This window comes from Diplotaxodon limnothrissa, linkage group LG7 (genome assembly GCF_057381915.1).
Source record: "Diplotaxodon limnothrissa isolate DT_005_m linkage group LG7, D_limnothrissa_male_GT1.1, whole genome shotgun sequence".
NCBI lineage: Eukaryota > Metazoa > Chordata > Actinopteri > Cichliformes > Cichlidae > Diplotaxodon > Diplotaxodon limnothrissa.
The window spans coordinates 28,813,365-28,841,329 of NC_140602.1; the positions used below are offsets into that span (position 1 = coordinate 28,813,365).

General features: G+C 41.5%; 1 protein-coding gene and 1 long non-coding RNA gene across 3 annotated transcripts; both read right to left on the reverse strand.

The window, feature by feature from the left end:
• Positions 1–940: 940 nt before the first annotated feature.
• Positions 941–26,338, reverse strand: LOC146628453 (uncharacterized). Its single transcript, XM_085359531.1, has 11 exons — positions 26,212–26,338; positions 7,511–7,633; positions 7,005–7,382; positions 5,912–6,383; positions 5,492–5,809; positions 5,376–5,399; positions 4,997–5,174; positions 2,150–2,241; positions 1,996–2,067; positions 1,738–1,868; positions 941–1,615 (listed from the first exon to the last, which is right to left on the reverse strand). The coding sequence occupies exons 2-11, from the start codon at positions 7,623–7,625 to the stop codon at positions 1,458–1,460; spliced, it is 1,938 nt and encodes a 645-aa protein (XP_085215657.1). The 5' UTR covers positions 7,626–7,633; positions 26,212–26,338; the 3' UTR covers positions 941–1,457.
• Positions 11,288–12,819, reverse strand: LOC146628454 (uncharacterized). 2 transcript variants are annotated; one of them, XR_014906342.1, is made up of 3 exons: positions 12,579–12,819; positions 11,892–12,028; positions 11,288–11,673 (listed from the first exon to the last, which is right to left on the reverse strand). It is a non-coding gene; the product is annotated as an uncharacterized LOC146628454 (long non-coding RNA). The 2 variants fall into 2 exon arrangements; XR_014906341.1 differs by lacking the exon at positions 12,579–12,819 and adding an exon at positions 12,174–12,230.
• Positions 26,339–27,965: the final 1,627 nt, after the last annotated feature.

Below are 27,965 nucleotides of genomic sequence, written 5' to 3' on the forward strand. Positions count from 1 at the left end.
AAGCCTCAGATTGATGACACAAAGATTAATCTTCAGTCTGCGTGTTTGTGGACAGCTGCGTTCCTAGGGATCCTGCAGGGGCGCTTCAGGATTACGCTGTCTCTGAGCTGCACTCAGAGCTGCCGAGCGACTCCAATCATGACTCTTATGGACAGAAGCCTGGAGTGGAGGAGGATGGAGGTTTGATGATGTTGTGGTCTCTGAGGTAGTTTTGCTGGATTCATCAGGTGGTGTCCTGCAGCTCAGTGAAAGCCAACGTACTCCGCAGGAAAAGGGTGTTGAGCCTGTTTTAGATGGAGGCGGTAAAGCAGGTTGTTTTCATGAGTGATGGAGGTGGGACCAGAGCATGGGCATGGTGCCATGTGAGCACACAGGTAGATACGTACCCACACTCACCCCAGACATGCCGGAGAGACCTCTGACAGATTACAGATAATGTGTAAATTTTAGGATTTCCTATTTTGTCATGGTAACAAACTGTCTGACCTCCCATCTGTTTCATCAGTTCAGTTTCTGTTTGCCTCTGAGCTGCATGGCAGTACCGATCTGCAGCATAAGGTCATTTCCCATCTCTCTGTTAAAGGAGCCAATCAGATCAGTCCAAAAATTAATGATTGCAGTAACTGATCCTTCACAGCCACGGTTGATTGATCAGGAACCACAAACTCTGACACTCCTCTGTGATCCAGCGTTGTTCAGGAGTGTTGATCCAGTATGAGCAAACATTAATGTCCTCTGATCCAGGTGCACACTAACGAGCTCAGGCAAGAAAGTGAGTCCTCCAGGTAATCAGTCTCTTTAAACAGGAACAAAGGGGAACTTTACTGATAATCAAATATCATTATTATGTTAGCAAGTCAACAAGCACATACACAGGAGGTGTTCCTCAATGACCTCTGAATTCAGAAAAATCAAGCCAAAAACGTTCCGAGACCAGAAAAACTTTATTGATTCAAAAATAGACTCAGCACACAACATACACACTGCAGGCCTGCAGTACAAAGAGTACTGCACATAACTCTACCCCGTACCATAGAGTACTGGGGGTGGGGGAGGAGAGGGGGACATCTTTAATATTAGCAAAAACGAAAACTTAGAAAAGAAAAAAAAAAAAAAGGAGTTAGGTTTTACAGTCCGAGTCACAGGTATCCAATCAGCAGCTTAGTGTCTATAATAAGCCCCACCCTCTTAAAAAGGCTCGAAGGACGTTTTGTCATATTTTCTCAGGTGAGCCTATAGAGGGTATGGTCAGCAGCAGGGGCGTGGCCTTACACACTATAAAAAGATCAAAGCAGGTTTATGTTTCACATCTTCATCGTAACCCAAAACAAAAAAATCCAAAAAAGCCTGCCCACCACATCACCTGATGGCGTTACTATGGTGACACTCAGTCAGTGGGCATAGTAGCAGCTCAGTTTTTTGGCCTTTTGTTAGCTGATAAGAAGTGATATCAGAGCTCATACATCCAGACCCTGCCGAGTCAGGAAGTCTTCAAGCGCGCTCAGTCGCTCCACCAGCATCACGTCCAAGTCCATGTCCTCGCCACCATTGCTGTGGCAATGTCGCCGAGCAGCTGCTCTTTTCCTGGGTACCATAGCAGCAGGAAGTCCCGCCCCTAAACACAAAGAATTTTTCTTCAATCTCACAGTTGATGACAAACAGCTAATCAATAATGAGTAACCACTCTCAGTGTGCCTAGGACAACCTCCCTAATGCAAACTACATTTCCCAGTGTACCTTGTGGTCTCTTCCTTTTTCTGGGCTGCGTGAAATCAGGAAAGAGGAGGAGCCTGCGCCTCTTCTGCTGGCCAATTAGGAGCAGTGCTCCGTCCTTTTCCCGAGGCTCCTCAAAGATGGTTTCCAGACTTCTGCAGGAACAAGCAAACCATGCTGGGAGATGGAGTTTGGATATGGAACCATATTAACATAAAGGGCATGTACAGTCTTTACAGAAAAAACCCTTCACCTGTCATTAGTAGGGATTTGTAGTCTTACCTGTTGTTAACAGGGGATCTGTAGTTCTTGTTGGTGTAAATCTCCTCTAGACTGAACTCTTTCTTCTTTATTCTGAGAAAGCAAATGTGGGTCCACATTTGAAATAATGTTGGCACTTTTACTGTACATGTAAGTTTTTAGTTTCTTTCCTGACCTTTTGACCTTTGGTAGTCCCATTGGTGTAAGCAGCATTTCACGCGGTAGCGCACGCCGGATTCTGATCTGTGAGACCCGTTTACCATGCTGCTGTAAAAAAAAAAAAAAAAATTACTGATAGAGTCCCTGTTATTTAATATTTAACCTGGAAGTGGTCTAGGTCACATTAAGGTTCAACATTATGGTGTGCATGGGGCTTGAAACACTTTGGATAGGATCCCAGGACTTCACTGTAGGACTCCACCTCTGTTCAGTGATGGACGTTCATAGTGGTCGTAGATGGCATCCTTTACCCCTCTCAAACTATGTGTGCTCTTAGTCCAAAATATTACATTTAGCATCTTCAAAGAGTAACCTTTGACCTTTTGGTGTAGGTGTTCAGGTGGGTCCAATGACTGTAGAAAATGACACGACAGCACTTCCTCCCATTGTGCGAAAATGAAGCCAAAATATCCTGCTTCTGGAGGCTGCCATCTTGCAATTTCGGAGCCAGAGTCTACAAACTAGTGACTTGAGGTGGAAGTGGAGCGACTGTGTCCCGCTCCCACCCACACACCCTCTGGATGTGACCGCAAACACGACCCCCCATATGGAAAAGAAATAGTAAAAACATATATGATTTACTCATGAAAGTGGCCACTTTCTCATTACTTTCATTTTTTTTTTTTAGTAAGTATACAAAACATACAAGTTTCATTGTATAATTTTTCAAGGGATCTTATACGTGTTTCCACTCTTGTATGCTTTTCATACAAGTTTCATACAAGAGAGATAAAAACTTTATAAGATTTATATATATATCTTTTCCATATGGGCCCCTACACTTTTTACGTAGACCGGCTGCTCCAGTTCATTTGCTGATGGGTTTACCACGACTGACAACTCGTTCAATCAAGGTGAATACAACCACGTCACTGTTACAAAAAAGACACACAGCTTGTCATCTTATAGTTCTACAACATCTACAATCACTCTGTTGTTAATTTGTTTGCTAGATTAGCCGCTAGCATACACACTGTGTTGGAGGCTTGTTGTTACACACCTGTTACTCTAATAGTCTGTATTTTTGAATGATTCAGCACTTCTTAGTTTTTGTTATCCGTTTTTAGACAGCAATGAGATCAGTTGCACACTCCACAGAGGCCCAGAGTTACTGTTAATATCAGAAATGTAATGCTGTCCTTTGAGATTTTAACATAAGACTGTGAGTTTAATGCATGTAAACCTGTTTAAATCTTCAGAGCCCTCTACAGCCTGGTAACATGGAAACTTTAGAAATAGCAGAACGTTTCAGTAGTGTAGTCTAATTTGTTATTTTCATTTAATAATAGAGTCCATATTATATCAACAGCTACATTCACCCTGGGGAGAAACTAGTAAAGGAGACCATCAGGACCAAGCTGGGTTTCCTGGATCCAGAGGTTTGGAGAAACGTCTTCCTATTCTTTCATCACAGCTGTCCTGTGCCAGATGTTCTGTTGACCCACAGAGAGGCTTCATTTAAGAAACACCAGGAAGACTAAAGCTTATTGCAGGGATCAAGGAGGACTCATGATCTTCACCAGCAGCTCCCTCACAGGGAAATCTTCAGAGCTCCACCGTAGGCCTGCCCCAGAAGATGGATAAACCCAGCATTTCATGAACACTGCGATGGAGACCTTTGCTTTGTGTAATGTTATAAATACTCGGATACTCCTCAAAGGCTCTGGACTTATATTTAAAAATATATTATCCTCCCTGGTTACTCTGGTATGAATAACTCTGAATCACTTAATGATAAATAACACACTATTGTTATTGTAAAGTAATGCTACTCTTACTTGATTACAATTTTTGAATACTCGACCCACCTCTGCCCCTCCTTTTCCCCGAATTTGAAGGATGGGTCGGGTATGTCTGGGTGTGGCCCACCATACCCCAGAATTCATAGCGCGGCTCAGCCAATTCCAGTTTTCAACAATGGCGGCCGCTACTAAGTTTTTAATATTACTCTTATTTCTCTTTCTGGGTCACAAAATAAACTTTTAACATATTTTCAGACGAGAATGTGGGTGTGTAAACTTCAAATATCTGCTCAGTTTATCAAGATATCACATATTTGCAAAAGTGCTCCGACGTTTTCGGAGACATCTGTTATCCACGAGCTCGATAGCTAGCCGAGAGCTCGAGGGTCACTGAAGCCGCCGAGAAGGGCACAACTCCCGGCACATCATTTTCAGATCACCGCGGCCTTTCGCTACTCAGGTTAAACATAATATATAAGTCACTTAGACAACCTAAAAATGTTATTGTTTGGCTTTTTTCAGTGTTTTATTTGTTCGTGAGTAAATCGGTTTGGCTGAGATTAAAGTTATTAGATTATATATAATAAAACTTTATTAATCCCAAGGGTCGTTTTCGCACAACTGAATAAAACAGAAAACAGAAAATTGATTAAACAAAAGTGTGAGATGGTCGAGAATTTACGCCAGTGTCCTGTTGTATTTTAGATAGCAAGGAGCAGACAGCTGAGTTTATTAAACTCCACCGAGACAGCGGTGACGCAAATCTGAAGGCTACACCGTCCAGTTTCACAGCAGTTTACTTCCGGCCTACCCGACCTTCTGAGAACCCGGCCCACGTAGACCGCAGCCGGGTCCTCAGGAGGATGCAGCCCATGAATTTGGACACGACTGTTGTTTGATTTATGCTATGTAGAGATATGAGGACTCCTCCCTGTGACTTTAGTGTTTAGTTTGTTTTCGCAATTCTATAATTTAATAAAGGCCAACATAAGATAGAGAAACACCCTTTACTATTTGAAATTTTTTTTTTTTAAATAATAAAAACAAGAAAACAACTTCACCTCTCCATTTGTGCTAAGAAACTCAGAGCTGACTGCTGATTGGTCAGCTGGGAGTGAAGCAGGCAATCCATTGGCTGAGCAGGCAGGCAGGGGCCGGGGTCGTCGCCGTGGTAGGTAGAGGCTCTGAGTGCTGTGATTGGACCGCTGCTTCTGCTGTCGCCAGGCAGAAAAGGCTGGACTGAAACGCACAAGAAGCACTTTATTTATTAGATTTTTATCCAAGTAAGAAACACAAGTTAAACTACTTATGATGTTAATAATGATGAGGACATTAAACATATTAATATATCACTGGTTAAACTAATTATATTAATATAGACTGTTTAGTTTCACTGAAGAAAAGATTTATTTGTATAAATGAAAAGTTAAGATTCATTACCTCAATATTAGCGCTTGAACATAACTGTGAAGATGAAACAGAAAGACGCCTGATAAGTAAATTCTGTGATTTAAAGATTGTTAATTAGCCTAATTTAAAAACAAAGTTCGACCAACCAGTGGTCGCTGCTCAGGCTGGGTGGCGCTGTCCAGTCCTTCAGGGACCGCTGCGGACTACAACAAACTCCACCCCTCACTGAATCCAACATCATTTCCATGGCAGCTGCTGGCAGATGAAGCAGGGGGGCTGGGCTAACAGAATAAGAGGCGGAGCAAACCCTTAGATGGAAAGCAGCGCGATTGGAAGATGGGGCAAGGGGCTGTGTGAAGCCTGAAAAACGCCACTTGCCAGAAGGGACAATGAATAGTTCCGATTGGCTGATGGTCAGACTCTCAGCTGACTGGAGGATATACAAGGCATTCTGGGAGGACAAGCTGCAAGTACAAAAAAATTACAGTTAAATCACCTAAAATGGATTAGCAAGGCCAAAATCTGCGGTGATTGGCTGTTACATCATCAGCCATCACCCCCCTCACCTGTGTTGCAGCAGCGGCACTCTATAACCGTTCTTCCTCACAAACACATTGATTGCCCTCACTGATTGGCTGGAGCCTTCAGTCTCTGGTCTTTTGTTCTTCCCTTGGCTTAAGTTACACAGCGTGAGCGGCTCCCCCTTTTCACCTCCTCCTCTAACGCAGACAGCCATCTGCCCCACAAAGCGCCCCTCTGCCTCTCCCTCCACCTTCTCTTCTTTCTTTTCTGGACAAACACTGATCTCTCCTTGGTGGTTCTTCCTCCTCCTCTTCCTCCTGCTCACTGTCTCTTCTTCTCCTCTCCTCCTCCTCTTCTTTTGTGATTGAATGGAACTGGAAGAAAAAGGAGACGAGGACGACTCCTCACTATCGGATGATGATGATACTGATGATGAAGAGGATATGGTTACAAGTGGCAGAGGCGGGGTACTACAGGAAAAAGAGGAAGTGGAGCTGGACGCAAAGACAGATGGCCCTGAAAGAAACAGGAAACAAGGATCACTTTTTGTAAGTAGATTATAACCCTTTAAAGACCTGCAGGAACCCTCAACAGGAACCCCCAGAAACTCTCTGACATCTGAACACTCAAAGACCTACATTAACTGTCAGAGACTGCCAGAATGTGCAGGAAACCTCAGAGACCTAAATTAACCTACAGGAACCCGCAGGAACTGTGACAGACCTACAAGAAGGCTCAGAGACCTGCAGGAACCAACAAAGGGAATCCCTAGAGGCCTGTAGAAACACCCCTCAGGAACCTCCAGAGACCTGCAGGAAACCTCAGAGAGAGCCCCCAAAGACTTGCCAGAACCTCTTGAGACTTCCAGGAACCTGCAGGACACCTCTGAGACCTGAATGAACATTCAGGAACCGACAGTAACAACCCCCACCCTCGAGACCTAGGAACCTGCAGGAAACCTCAAAGAATTTGCATGATCCCCCAGAGCCCTACCAGAACCTGCATGAAATCTCAGAGAACTAGATGAAATTACAGGTACCTGCAGGAACCTTATTAGACCTCCACTAACCTTCCGAGACCTACCAGAACCTGCAGGAAACCTCAAAGAACTTGCAGTAACCTTCAAAAACGACTCACCAGTCAAACATGATGCTCCTTCTTTTTGTTTCTGGCTGTTCTTCTTCTTCCTCCCCGTCCTTCTGCTCCTCCTTTCCAGAGAATTCAGACGACGGCCAAGAGATGCTAGAGCTCCTCGCAGGAGGCGTCGTACCTCCATCCGGTGGCTTGAGAGGAGGCGAGGCAGGAGAGCGGCGCAGGGGCAACAGGGAGGAGGGGGGAGAGGAGCTAAAGGAGATAAAGAAGAAGCTGGAGGAGGAAGCGGAGGAGTTGAAGGAGGAAGGGGGCTAGCTAAATGTAGAAAAGGAGGAGCTGAACAAGGAGGAGATGAAGACGGAAGAGACGTGGTTGAAGGACGAAGAGGAGGATGAGTGGCTACTGGAACTGAAGGAGTAGGAGCTGAGGGAGGAAGAAGAGAGAAAGGAGGAGAAGAAAAAGAATGTTGATGGGGAGGAGTAACAGAGGAGAAACAGGCTGTTAGCCTTTGTAAATCATCAGGAAATAAAAACACAAAAACAAATGCACACCTGATTTTGTGTCCTCATCCTCATCAACCAATGGGAGAACATGGGGCGGAGACATCACCACTAGGTTTTGGCCCCTGCCGTCACTCTCGATTAGTGTAAGCGGTCGAGAGAGCATGGTGAAAACTGCCAGAGAGAGACTAATGAATACAATCAGAAATTATGTTTCATGTGACACAGATTAAAACTTTGTAATGATGTCATTGTCCTGAAAAATGAAAATATAAAAGCTAGACAACATGGCTGCACTTCCTCCCATTGTAGAAAAACGAAGCCAAAATTTCCCAGTTGTGGGAGCTGCCATGTTGCACTTTTGGAGCCAGAGGCTGTGTCTCAATTCAGGGGCTGCAACCTTCGAAGGCTGCATTTGTAGGCCGATTACATCACAGCAACGCGACGAAGGCTGTCCCAATTCGAAGACTCCGACAAATGCAGCCGACAAATGCGTCCTTCATTTCCCCAAATTTTAAGGATGGGTCGGGTGTGTACTTCGTGGCCCAACATATCCCAGAATTCATAGCGCGGCCCAACCAATTCCAGTTTCCAACAATGACGGCAGCTACTTAGTTGTAATATTACTCTTATTACTCTTTTCAATACTTTATTAATTAAATTATTGTTCATAATGTTTCCATAATAATATAAAAATACTTTCCAAACGCGGCAATAGTGGAGGAGCGTGGCTAAAGAGTTTGAAACGTTACTGTTTCTGGGTCAAAAAACTAATTTTTAACATATTTTCAGGCGAGAATGTAGCTGTGTAAACTTCAAATATTGGCTCTGTTTTGCAAATATGTGATGTCTTGATAAAGTGCTCAGAGACGTCTGTTACCCACCAGCTCGATAGCGCACCAGGTGGTCGAGGCTCACTAGAGCCAGCGAGAACACCGGATTCCCGGCACATTGCTTTCAGACCCCCGCGGTCTTTCACTACTCAGGTTAAACATGATATAAAAGTCACTTAGATAACTTAAAGATGTTATCATTCGGCTTTTTTCAGTGTTTTATTTGTCCCTGAGTAAATTGGTTTGGCTGAGATTAAAGTTATAGTTTTCACACAGCTGAAACAGAAAACTGATTAAACAGAAGTGTGAGATGGTCGAGAATTTACTCCAATGTCCTGTTATATTTTACATAGCAAGGAGCAGACGGCTGAGTTTATTAAACTCCACCAAGACAGCGGTGACGCAAGTCTGAAGGCCAGACAGTCCCATTTCACAGCCTCGCGCTTCCGGCTTTCTCAGTCTTCGGAGGACCCGGCCTTCGTGGTCTATGTGGGCTGGGCCCTGAATTTAAACACAGTCGGAGTCTGCGCAGTAGTGACTTGGGGTGGAGCATCTGCATCACGCTCCTGCCCACACACACCCCTACACTTTTTACGTAGACCGGCTGCTCCAGTTTATCTGCTGATGGGTTTACCACGACTGATGACTTGTTAAATTAAGGTAAATACAACCAGATCACTACTATGAAAAAGACACAAAACTTATCTTATAGTTCTACAACATCTACAATCACTCTGTTCAGAGCACTCTACAGCCTGGTAACATGGAAACTTTCGAAATAGCAGGTTTCAGTAGTGTAGTCTAATTTGTTCTTTTCATTTAATAATGGAGTCCATATTATTATCATCAACAGCTACAGTGGGGCAAAAAAGTATTTAGTCAGCCACCGATTGTGCAAGTTCCCCCACCTAAAATGATGACAGAGGTCAGTAATTTGCACCAGAGGTACACTTCAACTGTGAGAGACAGAATGTGAAAAAAAAAAAATCCATGAATCCACATGGTAGGATTTGTAAAGAATTTATTCGTAAATCAGGGTGGAAAATAAGTATTTGGTCAATAACAAAAATACAACTCAATACTTTGTAACATAACCTTTGTTGGCAATAACAGAGGTCAAAAGTTTACTATAGGTCTTTACCAGGTTTGCACACACAGTAGCTGGTATTTTGGCCCATTCCTCCATGCAGATCTTCTCGAGAGCAGTGATGTTTTGGGGCTGTCGCCGAGCAACACGGACTTTCAACTCCCGCCACAGATTTTCTATGGGGTTAAGGTCTGGAGACTGGCTAGGCCACTCCAGGACTTTCAAATGCTTCTTACGGAGCCACTCCTTTGTTGCCCGGGCGGTGTGTTTTGGATCATTGTCATGTTGGAAGACCCAGCCTCGTTTCATCTTCAAAGTTCTCACTGATGGAAGGAGGTTTTGGCTCAAAATCTCACGATACATGGCCCCATTCATTCTGTCCTTAACACAGATCAGTCGTCCTGTCCCCTTGGCAGAAAAACAGCCCCATAGCATGATGTTTCCACCCCCATGCTTCACAGTAGGTATGGTGTTCTTGGGATGCAACTCAGTATTCTTCTTCCTCCAAACACGACGAGTTGAGTTTATACCAAAAAGTTCTACTTTGGTTTCATCTGACCACATGACATTCTTCCAATCCTCTGCTGTATCATCCATGTGCTCTCTGGCAAACTTCAGACGGGCCTGGACATGCACTGGCTTCAGCAGCGGAACACGTCTGGCACTGCGGGATTTGATTCCCTGCCGTTGTAGTGTGTTACTGATGGTGACCTTTGTTACTTTGGTCCCAGCTCTCTGCAGGTCATTCACCAGGTCCCCCCGTGTGGTTCTGGGATCTTTGCTCACCGTTCTCATGATCATTTTGACCCCACGGGATGAGATCTTGCGTGGAGCCCCAGATCGAGGGAGATTATCAGTGGTCTTGTATGTCTTCCATTTTCTGATGATTGCTCCCACAGTTGATTTTTTCACACCAAGCTGCTTGCCTATTGTAGATTCACTCTTCCCAGTCTGGTGCAGGTCTACAATACTTTTCCTGGTGTCCTTCGAAAGCTCTTTGGTCTTGGCCATGGCGGAGTTTGGAGTCTGACTGTTTGAGGCTGTGGACAGGTGTCTTTTATACAGATGATGAGTTCAAACAGGTGCCATTCATACAGGTAACGAGTGGGGGACAGAAAAGCTTCTTACAGAAGACGTTACAGGTCTGTGAGAGCCAGAGATTTTCCTTGTTTGAGGTGACCAAATACTTATTTTCCACCCTGATTTACGAATAAATTCTTTACAAATACTACCATGTGAATTCATGGATTTTTTTTTCACATTCTGTCTCTCACAGTTGAAGTGTACCTCTGGTGCAAATTACTGACCTCTGTCATCATTTTAAGTGGGGGAACTTGCACAATCGGTGGCTGACTAAATACTTTTTTGCCCCACTGTACATTCACCCTGTGGAGAAACTAGTAAAGGAGACCATCAGGACCAAGCTGGGTTTCCTGGGTCCAGAGGTTTAGAGAAACTTCCTCCTATTCTTTCATCACATCTGTCCTGTGCCAGAAGTTCTGTTGACCCACTGAGAGAGGCTTCATTTAAGAAACACCAGGAAGACTAAAGCTTATTGCAGGGATCAAGGAGGACTCATGATCTTCACCAGCAGCTCCCTCACAGGGAAATCTTCAGAGCTCCACCATAAGCCCCCGCCCCAGAAGATGGATAAACCCAGCATTTCATGAACACTGTGATGGAGACTTGCTTTGTCTAATGTTAGAAGTATTCAGATCATTCTCAGAGGTACTGGACTTTTACACAAAGATATTATATTCAGTCCTGTAGAAAGTTATATATTTAAAAATAAATTATCCTCTCTGGTTAATCTTGTATGAATGACTCCGGATTACTTTATGATAAATAACACACCATTGGCAAAAAAAAACAGTGAAAGAATTCCAGATGACAAGTTTTTAGCTCAACATACAAGTGGCGACCTTTGACCTTCATCAGGTTTTATTTAATTGTGTCAGAGAAAATCTCATGTGCTCTTCATGCAGCTGAGTACATCAAGTGTTTAAAACAGAAACTGTGCAGGTCTGAGATCAGCAGCTCTGTGAAACACCAAACTGAGGTCCTGTTAATGCTGATATATAGTGACACAGATACACGGGAGATTAATCCTTTTGTCTTTTTGTCTTTAACTTTATCAATAAAACAGCTGCAGCTTTCACTGACAGCACATGTGTTACTTTAACCTTTGTACTGTTTTCATCAGTTAATTTTGCAGTTACTACAAAGAGTGAAGATATAGGGTGATCTATCTGCTGTCACTGGGTGGTGCTGAGGTCTGAATCTGAGGGCAGCTCCTGTAATCACAAAGAGAACAGAACCATCACAAACTGAAATATAAAGTTTATCTCTCAAATCTGAAATAAAGCTGATCCTTCTCTGTCCCACACGCTCAGGGTCTGAAGTTCTTCTCTTACATTTTTTCAGTTCTAAAGTTCTGCTGACAGCTGACATATGAGCTGTTAAAAAAGGACAAATACTTATATACTAACACATTTTCCAGTATAATGTTTACCTTTGAATCGCTGGTGCTTTTTAAGTGGAGATTTGCTAAGATGAGATGATGGAGCAGGTTTCAGTCCTGGTTCAGTCTGCTGTTGCATCGTGGTCACCAACATACGGACGTGTTATCAGCAGTGTTTGAGCTGCTGCCTGAGTATTGGACAAATATTAATACTTTAAATTATTTCCCTCAAAGGATGTAAGCTGTAAGCAGTACTGCAGAAGTAACTTTGTGAAAAATATCTCATTTAAAATCATCCAGGCTGTTATTTTAACCGGAACATTTGAAACAAACCTAGTAAAAGAAAACAACTTTAACTTAAGCTGCCAAACGGCCGTAGTTGGTTTCAGTACAGGGCTTTGCTATTTTCATCCATAGTTAATGATTAATGAAGGGGTAAGGGTCCAAGCTTTTTTTTTTATTTTTTTACTGTCCTTACAGATGTAGCAAGAGACAGAAAACATGCTGCTGTTTGCACATATTTAATAATCGTAATAGTAACGGTAGTTGGTGACTGAGCGGCCTGGTGCTTTTATGATTTCATTAGTCAGGGTAAATTCATTCACCTGCACGGATTAGCTAAACAAATGTTACAAAACAAGTTTCCCCAACAGCCGAGTGCTCATCTTAGGTAGCTAGGTCTCAGGACCTAGTTGCGGACATTAGTTACAGATTAGCTTACAAACACGTTTAACTTACCGAAAAAGTGCAGTGGGGCCTCGGGTCCTTCTGTTGGGTAGTCCAGTTTACTGAAGAACACCTCAGGCTGTCAGTTTGAAACAGTCGGTGCAGTTTTGTAACATAAACACTGGACCTCCTCTCAGATCTATCTGCCTTTCCCGAAAGAGATACGCAAGTTTCTCCGTTACTGCAGCTGCCAGTCAAAGCTGTTATGATAAAGTTCCACCCCAATTTAACAGCATTATGGTAGTAATTACAATCAAACTTATGAGTAAGGAGACCCCTAAAAAACAAATCAGAGTCATGAGAACTACCGTTAGTGGAAGGAAGCATTTTTGGAAGAAGTTTATTTGAGGAGATTTTTTTTAATTTTAGTCTGACCCCAGTCCCATCCACTAACATGGAGGAGGCAGGATTTATGACCTATACTGCAGCCAGACACTAGGGGGCGATAGAGATATGCTTCATTTTTGGGGAGCTATTAGGTCGTATCTTGTAGTGATGGGTCGGTCGTGAACGAAATGGCTCTTAGAGCCGAGTCTTTGACCTGAACGACGCGAGCCGGTTCCTTATCGCGAGCCGTGGGTTTTCCCCCCCCCCCCCTTTCTCTCACCCTCTCTCTCGCACAGAAACGGCCCTAACCAATCTGGCGCCCTAGGCAAGATTTTAGGTGGCGCCCCCCTATATTAGCAGTGTAGTGTAATGTTGTAACAAATAATATTTCTATTAAATAAGCTTTACTTTGCATTTTAATTAACGTGGGATTATTTTTTGTATTTAGAAATAATAGTACCAACTTTTTTTTTTTTCTTCAACATTTGTGGCACTGGCGTGGCGCCCCCTGATGGACGGCGCCCTTAGCATTTGCCTATGTCACTACCCGATCCGTACCGGAAACCCGATCGGTACCCCGCATGCGCAAATCTTACGTCACTTCCTCTCTTTGCCAACATTGCGACATTCAATATATTTGAATGATACCGTTAGTGCCCAGTTAGCTCCTAGCATTTCTCAACAGCTCTGCCTCCTTTTCGACTGCCCGGGACATTTAAACAATGGATAATCCGTATACAAAGAAATTCATGCTTTTCTCCTCAACAGAGAGTGTCCCCCGATTGAGCAACAGTGCCGTAAAATAAGAAGAATGGCGCCTAATTACAGAGTTAATAATGCAGACTTTGTAATATCTCACGTGTAGATTCATCAGCCAGATTAAGTGTTTACAGTTTGTTTACAGTTTTTTTTTTTTACAGTTTCTTAATTGACAGTGATAGCGCACATCATCATCACTATTCCAACAATCCTCTCCTCACAGACAAGCATACACACACTCGACTATCGCTAAATCAGATTTAACACACGTTTGTAATGACGATAATTCAGTTTATAATAGGGTTTATTCGCTCGGTCAGCAGGTGGCGGTATCCTCGTACACTGGGGAGTAAACTGCCATTAAACGAACAGAAGAAGAAGAAAACATCTGCACATGCGCGATACGGATCGGGTAGACCCGATTTGTACGGTCAGACTTTACACATGCGCAGTAAGGATCGGAGAGTCCTGATCCGTAACTTTCTTTTTATTTTTCGTTTTTGTCTACATTGTACTGAAATGCTTCATTATTGCAAACATTTTAAGATATACTTGTTATTCTTAACATCTTAACAGATACTCTGACCCATAACTATCGTAAAACGCTACGACCGGAAGTAGAAACCTTTCGCGCATGCGGGGTACCGATCGGGTTTCCGGTACGGATCGGGTAGTGACAGCCTATACGGCCTATGCCACGGGCCGGCCCTGCTCTCGCACTTTTTTTCCGCTTCACTCACTATGCGAGCCTTGTGCTTTACGCTGGGAAGAGGGGGGAGGGGACGGTAGTTACACTCAGTAGCACAGGAACAAAGCGGGAGGAAGAGAGAGAGAAAGAGAGCCAGGGACAACAATGTCACATTAGAAAGGTATAGTAATCATTCACAACTATTTTCAGTTGCAGATGATAAAGGATTCAGAAATTTTATTCATGCAGGTCCATATGACAGAGAATATGTATGTTCTTTTTGTTTTCATATTATAATTTATATTTAATTGTGTTGTGGCTTGCAGTGTTTTGTGTTGTTTCACTTTAAATTTGTAAAAGGAAAAAGCTGAAAATTTAAATAGTTAAAAGTAGAGCTGGGCGATAGAACGATAACGATATGTATCGCGATATAACTTTTACTCGATAGAGAAATTAAGCTATCGCGATAGACCTCGCCGCTCTTGTCCTCTTAAAAAAAAAAAAAAAAGGTCAGCCGATCCAAATTCAGTAGCGCAGAGCTGAACCAATCACAGCCGCAGCGTCACGTCGCGTGACTTGCTACGTACAGCACAAGTGCCAAGCCGCACGTGTGTTTGTTTGGGAAGCAGCCAGCACATAATGGAGGAAATGAGTGTGCCGACTAGAAAAATCAACCGAGCGTGACCGAAGAGAAAACCGATGATGGTTCCAATGCCGGAGAGATTGTCGAACGGAAGAGCCATAGAAGTTCCGTAGTTTGAAGGTATTTCGGCTATTTCAAGTCTGACAAAAAACAGAGTAGCGTTCATTGTAAATTGTGCCGAAAGCAAGTCTGGAAATACAATAAACTGGTGAATGCGTCACACTGTGCGCCACGTTATTGTTTCGGTGAAATGAATTTCTACAATACTGTTACTGTTAATTCTACTCTCTGCAGTGTTTAAATGCTTACATATACACACAGTTACTGTCCCTCCACGCATACGACTCGGTTCTGCTTCTATGCCCCAGCTTTGTTTACTTTTTCCCACCGAGGCTTCTAGACTTCTGATTGGCCAACATTTCTGCACGGTTAGGAATCTAGCGCCACCTGCTGCTTTGGCATGTTCATAGCAGCGTTTTCCTTCATTTCTGCCTTTACGTGTGAACGGGATTATTTTTTAAAACGAAAAGGGAAAATCTCCGTTTTCAAAAATACCCGTGTACGTGTGGACGTAGCCTCAGTCTCTGACTGGAAGCGCTAATTCATCATTCGGCTTTTGTCAGACTAAAGTAACTGTTAAAACTGTTTGAAAAGCTAAGCTATACAACAAGGAGAGATTGAGAATTTCCTTTTAGTTCTCAGTTTATTTGATATTGACAAAAGTTAGTCAATTTTGTCTGTTCTTCTGTAAAACAAACTAAGATTTATTTTTAGAATTAATATTTTGTTTCTAAGTGGAATTGACAATTTAGTCTGTTTCATTTGTTCTATTTTGAAACTTAAACGCTTTAGCGGCTGCCTTTTGTGTAGTTTGCAATATTTGCCTTTATTTATCTGAAAAAGTCTCATGTTCCTTAAGTACATCTACCCTGTTGAACTTATTATGGGAAATAAATATTTAAAAACAAGCTGCTGATTATTTCACATTTTACTTGTGAGCAACGGCACATTTAAATCTTACAAATATAGTTATTTGGCTTATATCGTGATAGATATCGTTATCGCCTGAAATGAAAAAAACATATCGTGATATGAAAAAATCTCATATCGCCCAGCTCTAGTTAAAAGTTGAAATGTGAATAGTTGATTTTTGTATTATATGATTTATTTATTACATTTTATGTGGAGTGAATAAATAAAAGTATATTTATGGTGGCCCCTACAGACAAAGCACATACAAACTTCAAATCACGTACGAACTCTGAAGCACGTACAAACTCCAAAACAAGTAAAAACACATAAAAACTCAAAACACGTACAAAAGACAACAGAAGTGCTCCAGGATGCTAGGGGCAGTGTTGAGCTTTTGTTACCTAGTGGCTACACAAGCCAGCAAGTACCAACGACCGTATTTGGTGTGTGGTAATAACAGGTAAATGAACTTTTTTTTTTTTTTTATTTGACTATATATATGAATGCTTGTGTATAAATACACAAACAATACACATATGCTTTTATGCTTTCAATTGTGTAATTTAAAGGATCTAGGTAGCTCTGTTTTGAAAGTTCAGTTCATGCTAGAAATGTGTTTTGGAGTTTGTACGTGTTTTGTCTCTAGGGGCCACCGCATTTATTTATATATAAACATATATAAATAAAACCATTTTTTTTACATTAGTAATTCCTTTTGTGCATAATTTTATATTATTGTTTCGGAGCCGAAAGAGCCGGCTCTTTTTAGTGAGCCGAACCGAAAGAGCTGGTTCTCTAAAAAGAGCCGGAAATTCCATCACTAGTATCTTGACGTATTAGGACAGATCTTGCAGCTGTGTCTGTCCTCCATCCATCACAGCACATCTAGCAACAACAGCTCAGAGGTGGACCAATCAGCTATGAGTATACTAATGACAAGAAGCAATCATCAATGTAGCTCTGATACTGTGATTCACCACGGCAACAGGTAAACAGACGTCAGAGGCTCAGTTTAAATTCAGAGGACACACATCAGTACTGACTGAAATCAACTGTTATCATCACAGACTGAATAAAGTTTGATATAAATCTGTCTGTGCTCATCGTTTAGAACAGATGAAACTGAATCCTGGTTTGGCCTTTGACCTTAAATGCAACGATCAGAGTCAGTTGATGTTGCAGTGATGCAGCAGACTCGAGATCAGTTCATGAACATTTCATTTCATCATTATTCACAAACACTGGCTGTTTTTCAATATTTGTACTTGTGTTCCTATGGACTTGTGAAACGCCATCAGTTGTATTCTTCCAATAGAGATTGAAAATGTAAGGTCATTCAGGGGTAAAACCGCAAAGGATTCTGAGAACTCGTGGCAAGAGGTACTAGCGCACACAGACTTTCAATTTAAATCAGTCACACAGCGATAAAAAGAAACACAAAAATGTCAAGAAGCCGTTGTATTATTAACTGCAATAGCCGGTCGCATGACAGCCACGGGAAGCTGACGGGTAAAGAGATCAGTTGTTATCGGATTACGTCGTTAAAGAGAAATTGTTCAAGCCATGTTTCCGAAGTAACAAAGAGCCAACGGATGGCCTGGATTGCAGCCACTCAAAGACCAAATATAACGTCCCAGAACACTCCAGCTCACAGGTTAGTCTGCTCCAAGCATTTCCACAAAGGTCAGTCTGCTGTTGTAGTTAATGCGTCATTTTTCTTAACATAATTGGTGATATAGGTTACAAGCAAGTCTGGCGCTGAACAGAAATTGTCGCGCTATGCTCCTTTGTTTATTGTGCATAAATAGTGAATTGTCCTGACAGAATATTGCGTTTCACTTCTGTTATTACCATGGTACATTGACAAAAACACATACTTTTATTCAAAGGATAAAACTGGTTTTTTGTATCACTAATTGCCCAGTACGATTACAGCATACAATATTATTGTCACTGCATTTCTGTAATGCGTACCAGAAATTATTTCCACTACTAATTAATTACCGTTGAGCTTAAAGGTTCTATTAATAAATGGTTAATGAATGTGTATTTATGAAGACGATTTGTGAGACTGGTTCGTTCTACACGGTGCATTTCAAGGTCCTGTACCCATCCGTCGGTAAACTGTACCTGGGCTTGTTGCAGTGACCGGAAGTTTCTAAACTTCATGAGTGTGTGCACTCACTCCAAGAACGTATAATTATAAATATGAGCGTGGTGAAAGTTGGGCAGCACGTTAACGTCTTTTGTCCACTCTGTGTGCTCGTAAGGGTCTGACCCTTTCACTCCTTTGATTTTTTTCCTCGTATCTTTTCTTTGACTTTTCATCAAGTCTGTCTCTGTACGGACCGGCATTGTTCTCCTTCGTTTTGTACATACCTTTTTTGGGGGGCAAAGAAAAAGCAAGAAAGTATTGGAACCGGAGAATGAACGTTTTTGCGGAGCTTCAAATGCTTGCATTTGATGCGGTACTTGAATTGTTTTACCACGAGTTCCTGGCATGCAATGCACGAAAGTCACGTGGTCTGTCAATCTCTATTCAAAGCACGCATCAAGTCAAGTACGCTAAAAATGCCTAAATGTGTTTTTGTGCTCCGCCCATTTTATCAAGCATTCTTAGTGATGACTTGTGTGGACTTGGTGCAACGAGTATCCCAGAATGCATTTCGTCTGAAACTTAAACAGATACAAAGATACAATACCAGATACAAAGTCCTGGTATTTTTACCTCATTTGAGTCCCAACTCCTGACTTTAAGCTGTCCCGTCGTTCTAATTATAGTCATCTATCGTCCACCTAAATATAATGACTTGTTTATTTCGGAATTTTCAGACTTCTTGACATGTTTTATCGCTCACTATGAAAGAATTCTTATAGTGGGAGACTTTAATATTCATCTGTGTTGTGAGGATAAACCCCTGGTCAAAGATTTCTTAAATGTAATTGATTCCTTAAACTTCACACAATTTGTTTAAGGGGCAACACATAAGGACCACACCCTAGACCTTGTCTTGGGTTACAGATTGAATGTATCAATGACTGAAAATTGTGTTTTACCTATCTTAGACCACTCAGCAATTTTATTTGATATTTTAATCCCTAAATCTCCAGCTTCTGAGAGGGGAAGATTGCCCCTCAGATCATCTCGTTATATTAGCCCTGAAGCATTGCTTGGAGTTAAATTACATCTACCTGATGTGTCGGACCCTATTTTTACCCAGGAGTTATGTGTGGACACCTTGACTGCGAATCTTAATAATACACTTCTTGAACTACTGGACTCTGTTGCTCCCGTAAAGAAGTTAAAATGTCAAAAAAGGAACCCTATGCCTTGGCTAAATGAGGAGCTCTTGAACTTGAGAAGAAATTGTAGAAAAGCAGAGTGTCACTGGAGATCTTCCAGACTAGAAGTATTTCTCCAGGCTTGGAAGGACTCATTGTCTTCTCTTCAATCAGCGATGTCGAAAGCGAAAGCAAATTATTTCTCAAATCTCATCATGAGTCATAAACATAACTCAAAACTCTTATTCAACACAGTGTCGCAACTTACAGAGAGTAAGTCAACGCTCTGCTGTTCTAATTTGATAGCTCATGACTTTCTTACGTTTTCGGAGACAGGGCTGAAACACTTAGAAATCAGTTAACTCCCTCCTCAAGCTTTTCATTAGACTACTCGGCTGCTTTGCCTGTTGGTGTTGATAAACTGTTCTCTGACTTCAAGGTTATTTCTCTGTCTCGATTAACTAAGGTTGTAAAAGCAGCTCGATGTACAACCTGTTCTTTGGATCCTCTACCAGCCTGGGCTATAAAGGAACTGTGGTCAGCATTAGGACCCTACATTCTGTTTCTTTTAAATACTTCATTGACAACTGGAGTCTTCCCTGAATGTTTTAAATCAGCTGTGGTAGTGCCTATCTTGAAAAAGCCTGGACTGGATGTTGACATGGTCGCAAACTATAGACCCATCTCACATCTGTCTTTTTTATCTAAAGTCTTTGAAAAAGTGGTTTTTAAGCAGCTCACTGAGCATTTGTCAACAAGCAATCTGTTCGAACCATTTCAGTCTGCTTTTAGACCAAATCACTCCACAGAAACAGCTTTAGTAAAAGTGGTACATGTAAATGATCTGCTGGTAAATGCAGGCAATGATCGCACTTCAGTTTTATTACTGCTGGATCTAAGTGCTGCGTTTGACACTGTGGATCACTGCATTTTATTAGATAGGCTTGAACATTTTATTGGAATTACAGGAAATGTTTTATCATGGCTGAGATCTTACCTGTCTGGGAGGTCTCAGACTGTTAGTTTTAAAAATGATCTCTCCGAGACTTGTGCAGTGAGGCATGGGGTCCCTCAGGGCTCTGTACTTGGACCATTGCTGTTTTCTATGTACCTGCTGCCTCTTCTTCTACGTTCTTTTAATGTAACCTTTCATTGTTACGCTGATGACCTGCAGCTTTATGTTCCTTTAACCATTGAAAATTGTGCTGAAGTCTTTAAACTAGAATCTTGTCTATCTGCAATTAAGGGCTGGTTATCAGATAATTTCTTGCTCCTAAATACTGATAAAACAGAGCTGATGGTCATTGGGCCACACAAATTTCAGCACTTGTCCCAAAATTTCATCTTGAGAATTGATGACAAACTTGGGCGTGTGGTTCGACATGGTGCTCTCCTTTGAATCTCATGTAAAAGAGATAACAAAGACCGCCTTTTATCATTTGAGGAACATAGCCAGAATCAGACAAGGTTTGTCAAGCGACACTGCAGAGGTTCTTGTCCATGCATTTGTGTCCTCACGTATTGATTATTGTAACGCTCTTCTTTCTGGGCTACCAAAGAAAGGTTTTAGAGGTCTACAGATGGTGCAAAATGCAGCTGCTCGCATTTTAACAAGAACTGGGAAATTTGAGCACATTAGCCCTGTACTGAACTCTCTTCATTGGCTACCTTGTCAGATTCGAGCAGATTTTAAGGTCCTGCTGCTCACCTACAAGGCTTTAAACGGATTGGCACCTTCATACCTCTCCGACCTTTTACATCTTTACGTTCCATCCCGTGCTCTTTGATATCAGGACTCTGGCCTTCTAAAGGTTCCTAGAGCCAGAAAAAAGACAATTGGAGAGCGTGCTTTTTCTTTTCGTGCCCCGTTTCTGTGGAACACCCTCCCTCAAGATATTAGGCAGGCATGCTCTGTGGAGGTTTTTAAAACTAAGCTGAAGACACATTTGTCCACCCCATCTTACATGTCTTAATTCTATGGCTTTTAGTTTTTAAATTTTTACTGTTTTTAACTTGTATTGTGTCTTTTACCTGTATTGCCATGTATCACTTTTATTTTATTTTTTTATCTTTTTAGTTTCAAATAGTTGTACAGCACTTTGTTTGAAAGCGCTTTATAAATAAAGTTATTATTATTATTATTATTAAAAGCAGCAATGATGATGGAAAGCGGCTAAATCTGTGAGGAAAGTTTAATATATTCAGGGGTGCACATAAGTGGTCCGCAGGTGCGCATTCGCTGTCAAAATAAAAGACACGCACCAGATAAGAAGTTGCAACGCGCGTTTGCGTACATAAGATTTTCTGGAGGAGGACACACATTTATTTAGAACTCTTAAAGATGTCGAAGAAGCAAGCTCCTTTAAGCAATTACTTTGGTTTTCCTCCACCTCCAAAGAAATGTCAGAAGGAGTCCGAACCACAAAAGAAGCGTTTATTCTCGGAAAAGTGGTTGCAGGAGGTGAGCTGGCTTCAAACAGATGATGAACGCACAGAGATGTGGTGCAGAATGTGCCGTGAAAATCCCACTCTAGTGGACAAAAACACTGCCTTTTATATGTACGCAAACGCGCGTTGCAACTTCTTATCTGGTGCGTGTCTTTTATTTTGACAGCGAATGCGCACCTACGGACCACTTATGTGCACCCCTGAATATATGACTGGTGCTGTGACACGAAATAAACTTTTAAGATATTTTCATGTGAGAATGTAGACATGTAAGCTTCAAATATCTGCTCGATTTATCAAGACGTCACCTATGTGCAAAAGTGCTCTGATGTTTTCAGGCAATGTAGTCACCCCACCAGCTGTCAGCTGACTGGGAGGTTGAGAGTCACTAGAACCAGTAAGAACCCCTGACTCCTGGCACACTGTTTTCAATACTTTTCAGAATACTTTATAAATCCCTGAGGAAATTGTGTGGTTACAGTCGCTCCAAGATAATAACAGTAACAGACTGAACTAAATTAAATAATACCGTATATTACAAAGTTACAAATATAAGAAAACTTTAAAACTTTGTTATTTTCACTGTAGAGGATGTCCAAAAGGGTGCAACTATTGCACTGTGTACTGTAGAGCAGGGAGATATGGCCAAAAATATTTATCACGATATATATTTGAAAATTTGCGATAACAATATAACTGACTATATAATTCATGCGAGACAAAATACAACTCCACAACTTTACTAGCGCAAAAAAAAAAAATCCATTTATTCTCACTTAAACAAGCAGTTGTTTTTTATGTGTATTAAAGCTATATAAAAATTTAACAGTGCAAATGCAAATTCCTTGCTGAATGTTTAACCAAAAGGCATTTCCAGTAGAAATGGGCTGACATATCCTAAGCATAACCATGTATAATATCCACTGAAGTTAAAAAGAGGTGCTTTGCAACATTCAACTGCAGTGTGCCAAATAAAAAAGTAAAATACGTATTTTTCGGACCATAAGGTGCACGAGATTATAAGGCATATTAAGCGAAACAAAGCAGTCAGATGAGTCAAACTTTATTCAACTCATTCTTCTTGCTTCCTCCACTTCTGTACCTTTGATTCATTAATGCTGTATTCGATCACAGCTGCTCTATTCCCATGTTGTTGCAGTATATTAATGACTAACCTGTGGATGGATTATCTCAGTTGTTCTCCTGACTGAAATTTGGTCCGTTTATGCGATTGCATTTGTCTCTAACCATCAGGAACCTTCACGTTAACTTTTATCGAGTGGAAAAGTGTTAGCGTTCATCCTCTAGCTTCACTGTTTATGTTATGCTAACATAGCTGTGTCGCTAGCAATCACATAGCACATCATTATATACCAGCTAGCCCAACTTCAGTAACCTTACAAATGTCACTGCTGTTCAGTTTCCTGTCTTCATTTATGTTGGAAGTGATAGCAGAGCTGTACGTTTGATTTTTTTCAGAAATCTCTCAGTCCCCACACTCCCTAGCAGATCGTTACATGGAGAAACCTTTGGAATGCAAGCATGCTGATCCACACAGGTATGCAGGTTTTTTTTTTTTTTTTTCTTCCCCCCCTTCTCACCGTCTCTTCTCCCCTTTGGTTTTCTTTCTCTCCCTCTCTTTCTTTCATTCTTTCTCCCTGTCCTATCCCCCAGTCATGTCCGTCCCGTTTGTAGCAACTGAAAATAAAATAAATTCATAATTATAATAAAGGTCAATCAAATGGACCAATATGGCAAGGCCATGATGATCCACTTGGTAAAATAAATCCGCTTGGCATCTTTCTTGGCCTTAAGACAACAATTCTGATGGCTAAAGATCCAAACGGGACACGAAAAAAAAAAGAAAAAAAAAAAAGAAATCTCTCAGTCAGAACATGCTATATCATGCTTAGATAACTACCAAAACTAGCGAGCTAACTTCTAACTTCCTGCTAACTTCTAACTCTGTTAAACGTAATAAATTCTGTTTTCATGGATGCCTGGATGTTAAACTTCATAGTTACACCTGGTAAAGCAGCAATGCTGATCGTTTTATTAAAGATGAATGAATTTAGACAGTTTTTTTAACTCTCAGTGATGCTGCAGTGTTCGTTTGACTTTGGGACCTGAAGAAGACTGAGTTTAGGACCCAGATTTACGAGCACCTTAGTCCGGCAAATACGGCAATAACGGCGGCCGCTTGCATTGCAGAAAAAAAAAAAAAGTGCTTTGTCGTGTATCTGACGGACAAACACCAAATCAGTTCCACATCACTGAAGTGTCACCATTTTTACAAACAAATTCTGGTTCATCCGTTTCACTCAACGATCCGCTTTCTCCCTTCTCATTCTCTGTTACCGCCATGCTTTTTCGGACATGTGCATATGAAAACAAAGGCACTGCACATGCGTGTTTTACCCATATATTATCGCGATATTTCATTTTCTTATCGTTGCCTAACATTGCACCGGTATTACCGTGAACGTATAATATGGCAAACCCTAGTGTACTGTGACATGTTCCTATGACTGGCCAGCACATCATGCAGTGGGTAGGAGGTATTGTCCAGCATTGTCCTTATGTTGGACAGCATATGCCTCTCCGACACCACCTTAAGGGAGTCCAGCTCCATCCCCACAGCATTACTGACCTTGTGGATCAGTTTATTGAGTCTGTTGGCATCTGCGACCCTCAACCTGCTGCCCCAGATCTGTCTGTACACAACTACGGTCTTGTGTACTTGAGTACTGTGAAATGGCCACTGAGAGTCCTGATGGGTTGGAAGAGGAGCTCATTATTTCTGAGATGACTGCATTGATGGTTAAAATCGCTTTATCGTAACCATCGAGTATAGGTTGTCATGGAAATATTAAGCTGTCTGCACGTAATTCACTGATTTTTTTTCTCCCAAATGCTGCGAATGCATCAATAATCCCCCTCCCAACTGGAAAATTTTCTACCCAGCACACTGCATTGAGCATGTGTGTTTATATACTACCAGATAGGGAAAAATATGGCGACAGTGGGAATTTCACTTAAGTGAGAGAATGAGACTCGCTGTCGTTTGGATTTTATGAGGATATCAAACAAAATGTGGTAATTTGCAAAACATGCTGTTAAACTATTGCCACGTAAGATAGCAGTACCACTAATCTATTCCACCAGCTGGAAAGTCATCCACTGCAAAATTAAGAATGTTTTAAACTCTGCACATGAACGTCTCCCCACACACCAAAGAAAACTTTAGATAAGCCAGCTTTTATATGAGCTACATATCGGCGAGAGAAACAAAGAAAAACTGCACAGTAAGCCTGATTCCATGTTATTGTTTATCGAACGTGAAGTATATTTATGGTCTTCTTTTGCAGCTGGTTCAGTGAATTTTGGTCGGAGCGTGACAAAACGTGCAGCTTTGGAATCTGCGACATCTCTGCTTTTAGACAACGTGCCATTTGCTTGGTTATATGAAGTCGAGTGAGTTCGTAGCTTCATTGTTTGTGGTTGGGCACATGTTGTGAAATTACATGACTGCTCTTTTAATTGTTTGTTATTTTCGCTGTGTTTGGTGGTTGTAGAAATGGTTTGTATGAGCTTTTAGCTGAGATTCCGAGGTTTCTGTGGATACCACACATGTAGCTATTTACGTAAAAAAACAAAATTCATGGAGGCTTAAACTGCAGCTCACCCCCTTTGTCCCCGGTACCGAGGGCGCTGGAGGCTCAAGACATATCATGATACACACATATATGTATATGTATGTATGTATGTATATATATATCATATTATATTTTCCTCACCCAGCTGTACCCTGAATGCATGGCTGACACTCCATCAGAGAGCACAGGTCACATGACCACAGCCCGCTTGAAACAATCTCCAATTGATCTGATTGACCTTCTTGATTTCACTGATAATCTCTAATTGATCCATCTTCCCCTGATACATAAAGGCGGAGCTTTACCTGCCATTCTGCATACACTCCACAAATCACCTCACTGTACCTTTCAGTTGAATTACACTTTATTCATACAGCCAAACAGGAAGCTTGGGTAAATGTTACATCATCAGAGGGAACTCACCTGTGAGGTTACCGTGGGGACAAAGATGTCCCCTTCAGGATTAAATGACCGCACTTACACTTAGGTCTTAACTGTAAATGTAAAGTTCTATTTTGTGGTAGTCTGATGAGCAATCGGCAGGTGGAATACAAATAATGAGATGTCACAGCTTCACGTTTTCTCGCGAGACTTACAGAACACCCAGAAATATTCCTGTTACCCGTTTTCAGTCAACTGACTAACGGCTCACCTGACGTTTTTCTATTTCGTCAGAGCGGAACTCATGTGACGTTACATCAAGGGAAGTCACGAGGCGGGAACGGTGAGGGTCAAAGTGGGGAAAAAACGATATTTGGGAAAATTAGTAAAGTGTTTGAGCTAACAGCGGCTAGCTGCGTTAGCAGGCTTTACTATGAGGGAGGCTGTCAGCCCGGGACAAACCGAGAAATTTTTAACCGCTGTGTTTACCTGGCTTTAGCCCGGCGGATCCTTCAGGTTCCGTTAAGTCCTCTCAGATCCCATTTTAGTCGGTTAAACGGAAATGCGGAATCCGTCCGCCCTGTCCACTTTCGGAACCTCTGTTTGCACCACACAGGTCGACAGGAAGCTAGCAGCAGTTACACCGAGGAACTTCCGCCGGAAACTTCAAAATAAAAGCTCTTGAAAGAACAGGAAGCGGCTGTGTGTGTCTGTGACGCCTGCAGTGCGGCGCTTTGAGCTCTCAGATGTATTGTCTTTACTTATCATCCATTTTAAAGCAGATCAGAAAAAGTGTTCATGAAAGCTGCAGTGTTGAGTTTCTGCAGATGAGAGTGTGATTAAAGCTAGTGGCGGAGCTGGGAGGCTTACTGGGCTTAAGCCCGGGTTGTTTTTTCAGAAGCCCGGGGTCTTTTGGAGTGTAATTTTTTCATAGTTAGATGCCTGGCTGACAACTGTATAAAACAAAAACTACACACAATATTCGAAGCACATAGAGCACACTGTGGGAATTTACAACTGTGCGTAAATCCCCCCTAATATTGGTATGATCTGAGCTCAGACGGGGCGGGGCAGCTGCTGCCTGCGAGTGCGCTGTTAGAGAAGCGCAGCCAGGCAGACAGAGGAGAACTGAAGTTTGACCAGTTACCAAAGCAAGTCATTCGTACTGTACAAATAATGTAAATATGACGGTGCATCACGAAAGATTGATGTCAAACTGATCACTTGACCCATATTACGTTACTTGCTCTTCGAGTGAATCAACAAATGGCGAAATGAAAAACTGAACAACAACAATGCTGTTTCTTTAGAGAGTCTTAGCTTACATGTGTGTTTATTTCATATTTTCAGTTGTTTCCCTCCACGGCTAAATAAATCGGTTTCAGTAATGCACTGATATACAAGAATGGACATAAGGGGCTTCTTTCAAAGAAAAAACTCTGGTAGTATTTTATATATTGTGCTTTGTATGTTGTTCAGTATATTTCTATGCAAAACAAGAGGAAGTTCAATACACAGCAGTATATTCACAGTTTAAACCAGATATTTACACACACTTTATGGAAAACACAAGAACATTTTTTTACTGTACAACATCAATTTAGAGTAAACTTGTTTTGTTTTGGTTAAATAAATATTGAAATATCTTTTGAATTCGTTAAATGTCAGAATAAAGAGAGAGCTGTCTATTTTTTATCACTTTCATCAGATTTAGGAGTACATATACACTAAGTTTATTGTTAATTAATAAGAAAACTCCAGACGATTCCATTCTGAGCTGAAGAAGCTTCTGATAGGTTAGTAGAGTCCATGTGAGTAAACTGGTGGCACAGCTCTGGATGCATATAAGGCAAAACACAGAGCCTGTTTCTGTGACATGGGAACATCAAGAGATGTCAACCAAAACACCAGGAAAAGAATTGTGGAGCTCCATAAGTGTGGCTCACTTTTGAATACAATTTGGTGCCATGTACAATTAAGAAATACAGACAGTTTCTCTCTTTACTCTTACAGTTAACAAATATGTTTTTTATATTTATCTAAAAAAATAAACATTTAGTCTGATTTGATGTTACAATTAAAAAAGTGTTTTTATCTGAAGAGTTTGTAAATATCTGGTTTCAACTGTATATTTGATGATTGTCAGCACAAAGAGGGAGAGAGAGGAACAGAGAGGGAGAGAGAGGAGAATGAGGACAGAAGAGAGAGGGAACAAGAGCAGGTGAGACACACATGTTAGTCAA